This window comes from Panthera pardus, unplaced genomic scaffold (genome assembly GCF_024362965.1).
Source record: "Panthera pardus isolate Hobbes unplaced genomic scaffold, ASM2436296v1 HiC_scaffold_16, whole genome shotgun sequence".
Taxonomy (NCBI): domain Eukaryota; kingdom Metazoa; phylum Chordata; class Mammalia; order Carnivora; family Felidae; genus Panthera; species Panthera pardus.
In genome coordinates this window covers 127,801,861-127,815,422 of record NW_026526721.1, presented here as the reverse complement: position 1 = coordinate 127,815,422, position 13,562 = coordinate 127,801,861, and the positions used below count along the sequence as shown (strand labels likewise).

The following is a 13,562-nucleotide window of genomic DNA, read 5'->3' as shown; positions in this document are numbered from 1 at the left end:
ATCATAAACTTATATTTACCAAAAAAAACTATATGTAAATATTTACAGCAGCTCTATTTATATTGGTGCAAACTGGAAACAATTCAAATGTCTTTCAACAGGTAAATGGATAAACTGTGGTAGAGCCATACAATGGAATACTATTAAGCCATAAAAAAGGAATGAACTGCTGATACGTGCAACAATGTAAGTGAATTTCAAATGTCTATGGTGCAGAAACAAATCTAGTTTCAAGATGTTATATGCTATATATTTCCATTTCTGTGATATTCCCAAAAGCCACAAATTATAGTGATGGAACTGGGCTAATGGTTGCAGTGGTTGGGGAGAGCATGACCATAAAGGAATAGCATGATGGGGGTGTTGGAGTGATGGGACTGCTCTGTATTCTGACTGTGGTGGTTACACAATCTATAAATGTATTCACATTTATAGAACTGCGTGTCACCCCTAACACAAAGGCAATTTTACTCTCTAATAATTTTTTTAATGTTTCAACACAAGGATAACTAATAATGTATACCTTCCAAATGAGTAGAAGAAAAAAAATAAGACTAAAGAAATAGGACATAACAGTAGAAGGAAGAAAAGTATACAAATAAACAACGGGCTTAAGCACACCAACTACAGGAGAGTGGCCACCTCTGGGGAAGAAGTGAGGAGTCAAGAGGGTGTTAATGTCTTCTTTCTTTTTTGAAAAGGGGTATCTGGCAACCCAAGTGTCCATCAACAGGTGAGTGGATATATAAAATGTGTTGCATCCATACAAGGGCATACTATTCAGCCACAAACAAATTAAGTTCTTGATACAAGTTCAACGTGGATAAATTTTGAAAACATGATGCAAATTGAAATAAGCCACGTACAAAAGGACACATATTGTATGATTCCACTGATATGAAATATCTAGATTGGGCCAATTCATAGAGACAGAAAGCAGGTTAGAGGTAACCAGGGGCTGCAGGGAGAGAAGAATGCGGAGTTACTGCTTAATCAGTACGGAGTGTCTGCTTAGGGTTGACGAAAAAGTTTTGGAAATAGTGGTGATAGTTGCACAATACCGTGAATGTAATGAATGCCACTGAATTGTACACTTCTATCAGTTAAGATGGCGTATTTTATGTTTTATATATACTTTATCACAATTTTAAAATAACATGCCAGAACTGATGGATTGTACACTTTAATTTTTTTTTATGTTTATTTTTGAGAGAGAGAGAGATAGAGTGTGAGCAGGGGAGGGACAGAGAGAGAGGGAGACATAGAATCTGAAGCAAGCTCCAGGCTCTGAGCTGTCAGCACAAAGCCCGACGCGGGGCTCAAACCCACGAACTGTGAGATCATGACCTGAGCCGAGGTCGGATGCTTAACTGACTGAGCCACCCAGGCTCCCCAAAAATAAAATAACTTTTTAAGAAAAGGGAACTCTTACTGGGCAATCAGGTGTTATTTAATTCCTCGTTCATTACTTGTGTAAAATCCTCCTACATCTCTCCTTATACTACAGGGCACATCACTAAGAACCAGGGACTCCTTGTCACAGAAAGGCCACTTATCCAAGAATCGGGAGACCCGGGTCTGTCTCTCCCTAACTGACTGGTACCCTTGGGAAAGTTACTGGACAGCTTTGAGTGCCAACTTCTCATCTTAGACCTCTTCTCTCCCCTTCACAGGTGTCAAGGGGACTCCAATGAGATCACAGTGTAAGTGTGTTGTGACCTCAAGAGTGATGGATGAATGTAAAATGTTGGGAAGTTTTAAACACATGATCAAACATGCAGAAAATCCACAGATCTCATCATGGTCAATGCTTTGACCCTCCACAAGCCCATCACAGGCACTGCTCACAAGCGTCCCCACTTGTGTGCGCTGGGTCATTCCTGGCACAAAGCACAGGGAATTACAGAGAATCACAGGGGGAGGTGAGCCACCAGCTTCACGCTCTGACCTCAGCAAGCCAGGGCTGCTCCAAAGTTCTTCATGATTCCATATGTTCTCACTTTCAGATGTGCTTTGGGGAGAAACAAAACAATGAAATCCAAGGATGCTTTCTGGTGGGAGGGGACAGCATGGCCCAGAATGGTATCCACTGCCCCAGTGGCATCCCAACCAACTTTGGTGAGATGCCCACTCCTTCCTTATACTCTTGGAGGCCACTTACCAACACTGGTCAAGGTGTACTGGTAGGGCTCTGAGAGGAAGTGTGGGAGAGTGAGGACAAAGGCACCCGAAGCTAGGAGGAGACCCCCAATGCCAATCAGCCGTGGACGGTGCACCCGGCTGCCAAAGTAGCTGACGAAGATGATGAGGATGGCGTTGCTGATCTGCAGAGAGAGCAGAGGGGCTGAGTGAGACCTGAGACTCTGTCCCTACCCACCCACAGGGAAGACCTGACTGTACCTGGTCCAGGAAAAGCAGAGAGGTGAGAGGCCGCCCAGGGTCAGCCTCGCCCAGAGACCCTCACAGAGGGTCCAGCATGCGCTCTTTCAGCTCTCCCCTATTGGCAGAAACCCTTACCAGCCTCAGCCTTCTGGACCAGACCAAGGGAAGTATCTAGAGACCATGTAAAGCTCACAGCCTAAATTTCAACCATCTTAGAACCAAATCTTTTGGCGGCAAAGTCCAAGGGAGCCTCCAGTTCTGGCTGGCTCCTATCAAAGCACATGTTCTCTAAATGCCCTAAAGACTCTGGCTCGGTAGTCAGAAAATCACCAAGCAATGTGTGCTATCTCACTTCATCCTGGAACAACTCTCTCTTTATGACAAAAGTGGGGCTCAGAATATCAGATAACTTGCCCATGTTATGGGGTTAGGAGGTGGCTTGAGCAGGGACTACTGAATTTAAAGCACCCAGTCTTAGGTAGACTGGTCTCCTGTCTCTTGGAGCAGTGGGTTCCTGTCCCAGCACGTCTGCTACTGACCTGCCCCTGGCCCTCCTTGGGCCTACTTCCACTCCTGCTAGTGAGGGAGGAGGACCAAACCACCCCCTGAGTTCTTTCCAGGCTGCAAACATCAGTAACTCCACATTCTTGGTGCTCCCTGGAAGGTGTGGTCTCTGAGCCCCACCCTGAGCCAGGGAAGGGAACTGAAGGCTCAGCCTGGGGAGCAGGGTCTCAAATGATAAAAGGGGTGCTAGCAGATCTTCTGACTACAACTCTATCCAAAGAGATGTCCTCTGCCCCAGAATGTAAGCTCACCTGGACTGGAGGAGCCTTAAATGCCAGCACTCACAGCCCTGCCCTATCCACACCACAGTCTTCTGGCTGGAAAAGCATGCACCCCTGTCTCAGGAAATAGGGGTCAGAGTCTTGCTACATGGCTCTTGCCAAACCACCAACTGGCCAATTCTCAGTTTTCTTCTTACATGACCTCTCAGCACCATGTGATTCCAGTGACCATTTCTTTCTCCCTGAAACACTTCTTTCACTGAGTTTCCAGGACACCCACCTTCTAGTTTTCTTCTCCTGGGGGCTCCTTCTCCATTTCCTTAGCTGGTTCCTCCTTGCTCTCCTGAACTCTCGACTCTGCTCTTGTCTTGGTGACCTTACCCGGTCCCACGGCTTTACATGTTCTGTGTGTGCTTCTAATTCTCATAGGCTTAGCACACCCAAACCTCATGTCTCAGTCAATGGCATCTGCATCCCGCCAATGCCCCAAGCAAGACACCTGAGCATCATCCCTGGCTGATTTTTCACACCCATATGCAACCATCAGCACGTCCCCCTGGCTGGACCTTCAATAGCCACCTGAAAGCTGAGTGCTTCTCTCCACCTCCCTCACTACCTCCTGGTCTAAGCCACTGCCACATCCTGCCTGAACTATTGCAGCAGCCTCCTAACTGGGCCCCAGGGGGGCCACTCTTGCCTTCCTGCAGCCTATTTTCCACCTGGCAGACAGAGCGATCCTGTTGACATGTCAGACCATGCTTCCTTTGCTCAAACTCATAAGAGTAAAAGGCAAAGTCTGTCCCAGAGCCTCCCGAGCCCTATGGGGCCTGCCTCCCTCTGTGTTAAGGCTCTGATGTGCTCTCCTCCATCCCCCTTCCTCCCTCGCCCCAGCTGCTCTGCCTCTAGCTGTTCTAACACATGCCCTCGTCGGGCCTTTGTACTTGTTGCCCCTTCTCTTACGTGTCCACAGGGCTCCCTTGTCATCTAACCTACTTTAGACCTCTGCTCAGATGGAAATGTCTCATTAAGGTCTTCTCTGAAAAATAAGGGAGTGGCGCTGGGTGAAAGGGGTGAAGGTGCTCAAAAGGTACAAACTTCTAGTTATAAAATAAGTAAGTACTGGGATGTAATGCCCTCCATGGCGACTCTAGTTAATAACACTGTATTGTTTATTTGAAAGTGGCTAAGACCGTGGATCTTAACTGTTCTCATCAGAAGAAAAACAAGCTGTAACTGTGTGAGGTGCTGGATGTTAACTAGACTTATTGCGGAAATCATTTTGCAATATACGCAAAGGTCGAATTGTTAGGCTGTATACCTGAAACTAATATTATGTTAAATGTCAATTATATCTCAATAAAAAATGAATTAAATATAACTCATATTTATGATAATTAAGTATAACTTATAATTTAAGTTATTTTAAATATATTTTATAATTTAAATTGTATTTAAATATTTTTATAAGTTATATTTAAATACATATCTTTTAAATTTATTTTAGAGAGAGCGTGTGTACGTGCATGCACACAAGTAGGGAAGGGACAGATGGAGAGAGAGAGAATCCTAAGCAGGCTTCATGCTCAGTTCAGAGCCTGACGCGGGGCTTAGTCCCACAACCCTGAGATCATGACGTGAGCCAAAATCAAGAGTCAGACGCTCAACCGACTAAGCTACCCAAGTGCCTCTAAATACATTTTATAATTTAAGTTCTATTTAAATATTTTCATAATTTAAATAGAATTTATATAAAAAGTTATTTAAAATAAAACCACCACTTCACTCCATGACTTTATCTTTCTTCATAGCACTTACTGTAATCTGATTTACCAAATTTTATTTATTTCTGTAAACAAATGTCATATTTATCATTAGAATGATATATGAGCAGAAGTTTTTATCTGTCTGTTCATTTCTGCCTCTCCATACCTAGAGCAGTGTTTGACACATAGTTAGTGCTCATTAAATATTTGTTGAATAAATGAATGAATGAATGAATGAATGAATGATAGGCTTTTTCAAGAAGGCAAAATTGCTCAGAAGATTCCTGCTTTGTGGCCAAGAGTAAGATGGTTTATAATATATACAGAAAGGGGGTGTGAAGGTACGCGGGGAGGCAGCCTAGCCTGATCTAGGGGGTTGCTCCGGCCCCTGGCTAGACATGGTTCTAGAAGATTCTGAAACCCATACCCAGAAGCAAAGCTTTCATTTATGCTTCTTAGATTTTTATCTCCCCATCCTTTTATTTCTCTATCATTTTTTCAAGAAATGATTGTAACTGTCAGACTAGAAAGGCTAAGCTACCTGAGGCTGACTTTAAAAGGTCTGGGTGAGGAGGGGTAGCAAAGCACCCCACAATGGGGAGGAAGGCCTGTGGTGCCCGAGCCCTGTCCATCTGGATTTGGCCCCTCCAGCACTGCCAGGGCCTGGGCTCACTTCTTGGAGAGAAGTGGGGCCTCCACAGCACTTATGGCTGATGCTGGCTTAAGACCTTAGTCCCCAAAGTTCTCTTCAGCAGTGGAGTCCCTTTGAAAAAGCCATTTTTCCATAGTAAAATATAACATCATTTCATACACATGAATGAGGCGGTTCTAGCTGAGGTGAGGAGGGCCCTGCCATCCACACCTCAGCCCCTCGGCAGCCCCTGAACAGCTCGTTGACATCCCGTTAGACCCCTGAAAGTTGTTACTGAGCCCTTTTGTGACACCTCCCTGCCCATCAGTGTCCCCAAACACGGGTGTCCCCAGGGCAAACTGGTGGCAGGCATTAAGGGTGGAGCCCCGAGGGCTCCCTCTGACTTTGCCCAGGCCTGGCCTGCAGCAGTGAGCAGAAGAGGCTGCCTCACAGGGCAAGATGCCCATGTCTTCTCCCGCCAGCCAAACTCCTTGTCCTGTCGCTGGCCTTTTGCACCCAGCCCTCCCCTCCCCTTCACTCACCCGCCAGCCTGGAAGGCTCTGGGACCAGGCAGCAGCCCGAAGCCTCATGCACCTGGAGGCTGGCCACACACTCCACAGTCAAGATGGCCTCACCTTCCCCTCCGCCAGGCCCATTCTCCTCTAGCACCTCTCAGGCTTCTGGCGGCAGCCTCCCTGTAGTCTGTGGGACTTCAACCCTGCACTCCAGCAGCTGCCAAATCCTGCCTTTTCTTCATTCGCACTGTTGCTGGGGTCCTCTTCTCCCCCAGCCTCTCCAGCCTGGCTTGGTGGCACCAGCTCCCAGCCAGCTGACTTCTGGATGCACTGTCCCCCACCTCTAGTGTCTCCCAGTCACCTCTTCCAGGGGGTTCCCATTCATGAGACTGTTCATCCTGCCTGGCTCTGTTCAAGTAGCCGTGACAGTTCCTTACCACCTACCACAAAAGCTGGAAGCCTTGAGCTTGACCATAAAGGCCTCCCCTGATTTGGCTGCCCTCTGCTCTCCTGCTCTGCTGCTAAGAGCCCTACTTTACTACTCAGTCTGTTTCCAAATGCCTGCATCAGAAACAACAAGAGTGTAGAAAGCTCTTTGGCTGAGTTTCCTCTCCTACCTTCATACACTCACCCATCTACCTCCCCCACACACAATGACATACACAAATACACAGACAGATACACACTGGCACAGATCTTCATAGACACAGAGACACAAATAACACACACACATAGTCTCACATAGAGGCACAGATCACAGATACATATATGTAGTGACACACGCAAACACACACAAATACTGAGATACAGATGTACACACAGGAATACACAGTCACACACACACACACACACACAGGATTGTTAGGTCTAAGAAATAAACCTGCTCGGGGCGCCTGGGTGGCTCAGTCGGTTAAGCGTCTGACTTCGGTTCAGGTCATGATCTCACAGCCTGTGAGTTCGAGCCCCGTGTCGGGCTCTGTGCTGACAGCTCAGAGCCTGGAGCCTGCTTTGGATTCTGTGTCTCCCTCTCTCTCTCTGTCCCTCCTCTGCTCGTGCTCCGTTTCTCTCTCACTCTCTCAAGAATAAATCAACATTAAAAAAAAATTTAATAAAAAAAAAAAAGAAATAAACCTGCTCGCAGGGCTGCTGTGACTAGGCCCCAAGTTTAGGTGCTGCCAGAGGCTCTTAGCCCCGTGCCTGGTTCAGCAAAGCCTCGGAAAAGGTAGCTGCCTCCATGCCTGAGGCATCTAGCAGTCTCTAGGTCCCATGTGTGCATCCCCAGCTCCCCTGCCCCTCTCAGAGCCCTCAAGCAGACCCTGTGATCAGGGTGGCACACAAGTGGGGTCCAAGGGACTGGAACCTCCTGCTTACCTCATTCAAGCTGGAAATGAGCCCTGAAGAGGAACTGGAGAGCCCAAAGCGCTTCTCGATGGTGGTGAGGCTGCTCTTGAAGTAGGCGCTGTACAGGAGCTGACAGAGCTGCAGGAGGCCATGGCAGAGCACAAACACCTAGGGGAAGAGACAGTGAGCCCGGGCTAGGACCTTGGCCTTCCACCACGGGACCTCTGCGGCATGGAGCCCCAGCAGTCCGGCCTGCCTCCTCACCTGTTACTTGGGAACACTTACTTTATGGCTAGGTCCGGAGGGTGAAATGATATGGTTGCATCAGTGCTTTGCCCCACGGACTCACTCAGGGCTGCTGGCCATTGCCATCATTCCCGCCATTCCTAGCCCTGTCAGCATGAAGGTCCCCGCAAAACCACAGGGCTGGAGAAGCACCCTCACCCCCAAGGGGAGGGAAAGGCGTGACTCATCAGCCCCACATCTAGAGCACTCAGCACCTTGAATTGTCCCCTAACTACACCACAGTGCCCGCCCCCCCCCCCCCCGGCACTGCTCTGCCCTTCCTCCTGAGTCCTGTGAAGACTGGAAGCCAATCTCCAGCTGTCCAGGTCACTCTCAGGGACACAGAAAGCCTGAGGGCACTTGCTTCACTCCTCTTGACCTGTTCTCCATTCCCCACTCCACCATCAATTTCCATTCTCCAAGGCTGGTCTCTAATGCACCATGGTGGGTTCCCAAAACCCCTGGTTTGAATGAATGTCCCCCAGCTTGCTATCACCTCTTATCAGGGGTATCTGTGATTGTGCTTGTTCCTCCATGGATCAATGATAAGGGTCCCAGGAAGGCCCTGGGCCACTGTCTCTTCATCCTTCCCTGCCCTATATGTCTGCCCTAAGAGTATGAGTAAATATAAATGTGAGTTTGGGGTTGATGGGACAGATACACAGCTGGGAGGGTGACAATGGTTTGTAGCACCTGGAGTTGGCTCCAGGCTGAGATCTGGGACCTTTTGGTTCTCAGCCAGTGGGCTGGGCCAGAGCAGGCTCAGAGCCAGGAGTCCCACATCCCTGAGCTCCCCTGCAAGGTGCCCCTTGCTGGAGATTGCACTTTTCCTCCAGGGAAGGGTGCGGTGCCCTTGTGTTTCATAGTCTGCCAAAACTCTTCCCTTAATTAAGGGCTGGCATCTTAGAAGAGCAACTGGGTCTCCTCCTTCATTTCCGTTTCCTTGCACAGCCGAGGCCACCCCCTGTGCGGGGGCCCCCCTCCAGGCTGTGGGATCAGAGCTGACATTCCCTCTCCTACCTGCCAGGGCAGAGCCCTTGTGAGGGCAGCCTGGGGCCTCTGACAGGGCCCGGCACTGGCTGTCTGCCCACACATGCATCCATGCTCACAGTCTCCAAATCCGAGGAGGCCAAGACACCCACAAAACCACACACCTCTCCAAAGTGCCGCCTACTAGAGCCCGCGGCCACCTAGCTCCTCACCAGGGACAGAAGGAAGCCTGTACACCTGGAGGTGGAGGGAGCACTCCATACCTGCCTCCCTAGGGAGGCCTCGCTTAGCTTCATTTCATATATTGCGATTCTTAAGATTTTGTGATAAAGATGTTTTTGAAAACGATCTAGTCCCACTGTCTTTTATAAATGGGGAAACTGAAGTCCCGACATGGGGCTCCCAAGTGCCTTGCAGAGTATTCTGCATGCAGTCAGCACTCTGGGCTCGGGTGCCAGGCAGTGAGATACCAGGAGTGCACCAGTTCTGGCCCTGCCTCTTGGGGTCTTGATTAGCCCTGTGAGGGCTAAATTGGTGGTTCTTAACTCAGTTCTCATCCATGATCGCTTAGTGGGGGCTGGTGGTGTCTCTGAAATATAAGGTCTCTGAAATATAAGGCCCAAACTGAGGCCTGCTGAGTCAAAACTGGTGGAGGTGAAGCCCGAAGTGTGTTATTTAGACAAATTCACCCAGCAGAATCCACTGGGCAATGCGTGTTATGACGCCGTGGCTCTGACCATTTGTGTGCAGAGGGTAATGTATGAAGATGAGGAAAAGAAAACAAATTGAACACAGACAGTCCCGAATGTACAGGGGTTTCTGCTGAGGATCGGCCAGATGGAAAAGCACCTTAAGATAGTGAGGGTGGCAGTAAAGGAGAGTGAGGGACTTTTCCAGTATGGACACGGCAGTGGAGCAGGCTCGAACCCCGCTTCCTGGCCCAGGACAGATCCAGGAAAGAGCCAAGTGATCTCAGATGCCTCACCAGACCTCTTCTGACGCTCTGTCTGTGGTCCCCATCTCTGGGACACAGCACCCTTTCTGCACACATTCATTGGAAAACCCATTTGTGGCACCCACATCTCAGTCCCTCATTTAGAACTTTCCCCAGGGCTTGACACTCAAGTCCATCCTATTGTCTGCTGACTGTGTCCACCTGGACATTCTCAGACCCACGTCCCAAACATGACTCATTGTCCCCACAGACCTCTCCTGTTTTCCCTTCTTTCCCCAGCACCTTCACTCAGCTCCCCAAGCTAGAAACTGGGAATCCTCCTAGATGCCCGTACTTCTCACACTCTGACATCTGGTGCCCTTGCTGAGCCCTGTGATTTCTCCTTGGCACCTCTTGTATTTGACCTGTGCTTTGTTTGCACGGCATGCCTTGCCTCAGGCCCTCCCCTTAAAATCCCCCATCCCACCACCCCAGAGACAGCTTTCTCAAACTCAGATGTGAGCAGGCTATACCCAAATGAACACCACTCACTGGCTCCCCACTTCCTACGAGATAAAAACCAATGCCTTGGTTTTTAAGATGCAATGGCATGGTATTTAAGATACTACAGATCCCAGACTTTTCCTGCCTCTGCTTACTCTGCTGTGGCTGATTGTATTTTATGAAAATGTCTATAACAATATCTGCCATCCCATGTGACAATGACATTCCTTCACCAAGAGGTGGGGTCTTGTGTTCCCTCCCCTTCAATCTGGGCCAATCTTATTTACTTGCTTCTAATGAAGAGAGTGAAGCAGAAGGTGATGCTATGTGATCTCTGAGGCTAAGTCCTGACACTGACAGAGAATCCTTCTGACTCTCCTGGGACCCTAAGAAGCCAGACATCCTGCTCAGTAAGGAAGCCCAGTCTTCCCTGCTCATGGAGAGGTCACGCGTCGTTGTCTCAGCCAACCCCAGCTCAAGTTCCAGCATCAACTGCCAGACATGTCACTGAAAGAGCCCCTGGAGGGTTCCAGCCCCAGCCTTCATGCCAAGTGGAGCAGAAATGAGCGATCCCACCAAGCCTTACACAGATGTCATATTTGTGAGCAAATGAATGCTGTCATTCTTTGAAGCACTAAGTTTTGCATTGTTTTGTAATGCAGCACTAGATTGCTACGACCCCCATGGCCATACACTTTGCCCTTCAAACTCCATCAAGGTCATACTACTCCAGTTCTCCACAGCACACATTCATTGTCTGTGTCTCTGCTCACAATCTGCGCTGAATTATCTTCTCCTTCTTGATCTGGATAACTAACTCTTCTTGGCTCTTCTTGCCCAGCATGTGGCTCAGTTATGTGTCTAGTTCAAGGTTGCTTCTAAAAATCCCAGCATACTATTGCTGCAGAGGCCTCTTGGAGGCTTGGCACATAGTTGGCATTAAGGGCAGCAGCATCTAGCAGAGGAGTGAGGGCCGTCATAACAGCCTGGGAGAGAGTATGAGATCGGGATGAAGGGTCGGGCAGCGGAGATCCAGGGAGGCACCCACAAAGGTTGAATTCACAAAGCTATCAGTGATTTGAGTTGGAAGAAAAAGGGCAGAGTTTCCAGCCTCAGGGCCAGAAAGGGGGCAAGGCTGTGTGTGGAGATGGGGCCCCAGGCAGGGGAGTGTATATGGAGTGAGAGGACATTGAGTTCAGTTTTGGAGTATCCAAGTTTCTGAGCATAAAGCTCAGAAAAGACCAGTCTCCCTCTAACCAAATTAGTAATGAATTAATAGGAATGACTAACCTCTACCAAATTCCCCAGCAGTCTCATGAGAGGAAGGTGAGGACAGTGGGAGAAAAAAAAAATCTGTCTCCAATCTTTCCTGAAAGATCTGCCTTTTCTCTCTCCAGGAAACACAGAAATTCCCCGTTTTCCCCCCCAGATACTAGGTGGGAGCCTCTGCCTAGAGCCAACTGGCACCTTTCCACATCCTACATCCCCTCACAGAGCCAACCTCATCACCAGCTTTCAGCCAACTTTCACCATACTTCTCCAACCGAACCCTCTCTCTCCCTATCATCTTCAATCCCCTCACTATATTGTTTTTTCTTTCTCATGGCACTTCTTGCTTCCTAAATTATATCATTGCCACTTATTGGCATCTTGCCCCACCAGACAGAGACTGCACAGAGGAAAGATGATGAATGGTTTTTAAGGTGCCACTTCCCCATTGCCTGGAACAATGCCCGGTCCATGTCAGAGCTCAATTGTTGTTGAGTGAATATATGTGTCTTTATCTTTATTTTTTAATTTTGTTTATTTATTTTGAGAGAAAGAAAGAGAAATGCATGAGCAAGGGAGGGGCAGAGAGAGAGAGAGGGAGATAGAGAATCCCAAGCAGGTTCCTCACTGTCAACTCTGCCTGATGCGGGGAATCACACTTGATTCCATGAACAGTGAGATCATGACCTGAGCCAAAACCAAGAGTCAGACGCTTAACCAACTGAGCCACCCAGGCACCCCATGAGTTAGAGTATTTAAAGAAACATTCAGGGGCTCCTGGGTGGCTCAGTTGGTTAAGCGTCTGACTCTTGATTTCGGCTCAGGTCATGATCTCATTGTTTGTGAGTTTGAGCCTCACATCAGGCTCCTCACTGATAGTGAGGAGCCCGCTTGGGGTTCTCTCTCTCTCTCTCTCTCTCTCTCTCTCTCTCTCTCTCTATCTCCCCCTCCCTCCCCCCCCCTCAAAAATAAGTAAACAGAAAAAATAAATAAATACTCTAACTCATGAGTCCTTGCTCAAGAAATTCGTCCATCAGAGCCACTGAGGAAGCTGCAGGTTCATTCCAGTGATCTGTCCTCAGTCATTTATGAATGCCCCCTCAGTGCTGCCTTTGATCAGTCTATAAGCCACATAGGTCTCAAGGCACAAAATCACATTTATCCACTCTGCTGCCCCATTCATTTTCTTGGCTCAATGCTAAGTCACTGTTGGATTTTTCTAAACCCAAACTAAAAAGTTCAACATTCGCATTTATGTCTGAAGGGGCTTTCTGGGGTAGTAGAAATATTTTATATTTTGATTGTGGCAGTACTTACACAGGTGTATACATTTGGCAAAACTCATCAATCATTTAAAATCTGTGCACTTTTGTATATAAACTAGAGTTCAATAAAGTTGATTTAAGGAAAAACTGATTTTAAAAGGACTTGCAACCATGAAGGTATTCAAGATAATGTTCTGAGGCTTTGAAGGGAGTTCCACAGTTTGGTTTTGTTTTTTAATATGAGCATTGGTAATGTCATTGGAATACATTTATTTACTCAAAGAGCCCACTTTGAAAGGGTCAGAACCCACGTAAATGGCTATGCTTGTGTGGTGTGCCAATATAAGCAGCTAGGTTTCCGTGTGTGTGTAAAACTGTACATGTCTTTTGGAACATCTTGTAGAAGGAAGCTCGAGGAGAAGGCTAACACAGGGGAATATTTCTGCAAGGCGTGGTAGAAGGGAAGCTCTTAGACCCAAATGCTCATGCCCACAACCCCATTCCTTCTCTCAACCCTAACAATCATGATGAGGAGGCTTGGAGAGGAGGTAAGCAGGGAAACTGGGGTGGTCATGAAGGTCTTTCTTCTAAAGAAGAGAAATCTTTTTGCTACATGTGCCAAAGAGCTCCAAAAGGCTGACAAGATGGCTGAGATGCCAAGTGAGGGTTCAGAGTGAGGCCCTGGGCCCCAGCGAAGCTTCAAGATGTAAGTAATACCACCATAGAGGGTAAGCCATAAGGACAAGGAGGGAATCCTTCGCAGCTCAAGATAAATAAGAAAGGGTCAAAGTGCAGCTAATACATGGTGTCCTTTACACGTCCATCACCCTCTTTTCCAAACTAAGCATTATGACTATGATCTGAGGCATCCACTCACGATTATAGGGACACTGGGCAG

At 48.0% G+C, this 13,562-nt stretch overlaps 1 protein-coding gene across 1 annotated transcript in view; it reads right to left on the bottom strand.

Moving 5' to 3' along the window:
• SLCO2A1 (solute carrier organic anion transporter family member 2A1) overlaps positions 1–13,562 on the bottom strand; it is an 82,656-nt gene that overhangs the window by 38,017 nt on the left and 31,077 nt on the right. The window contains exons 2-3 of the mRNA XM_019436925.2: positions 7,448–7,585; positions 2,162–2,324 (exon numbers count right to left, since the gene is read on the bottom strand). Coding sequence (XP_019292470.1) covers positions 2,162–2,324; positions 7,448–7,585 — 301 coding nt within the window. The remainder of the gene's footprint in view (positions 1–2,161; positions 2,325–7,447; positions 7,586–13,562) is intronic.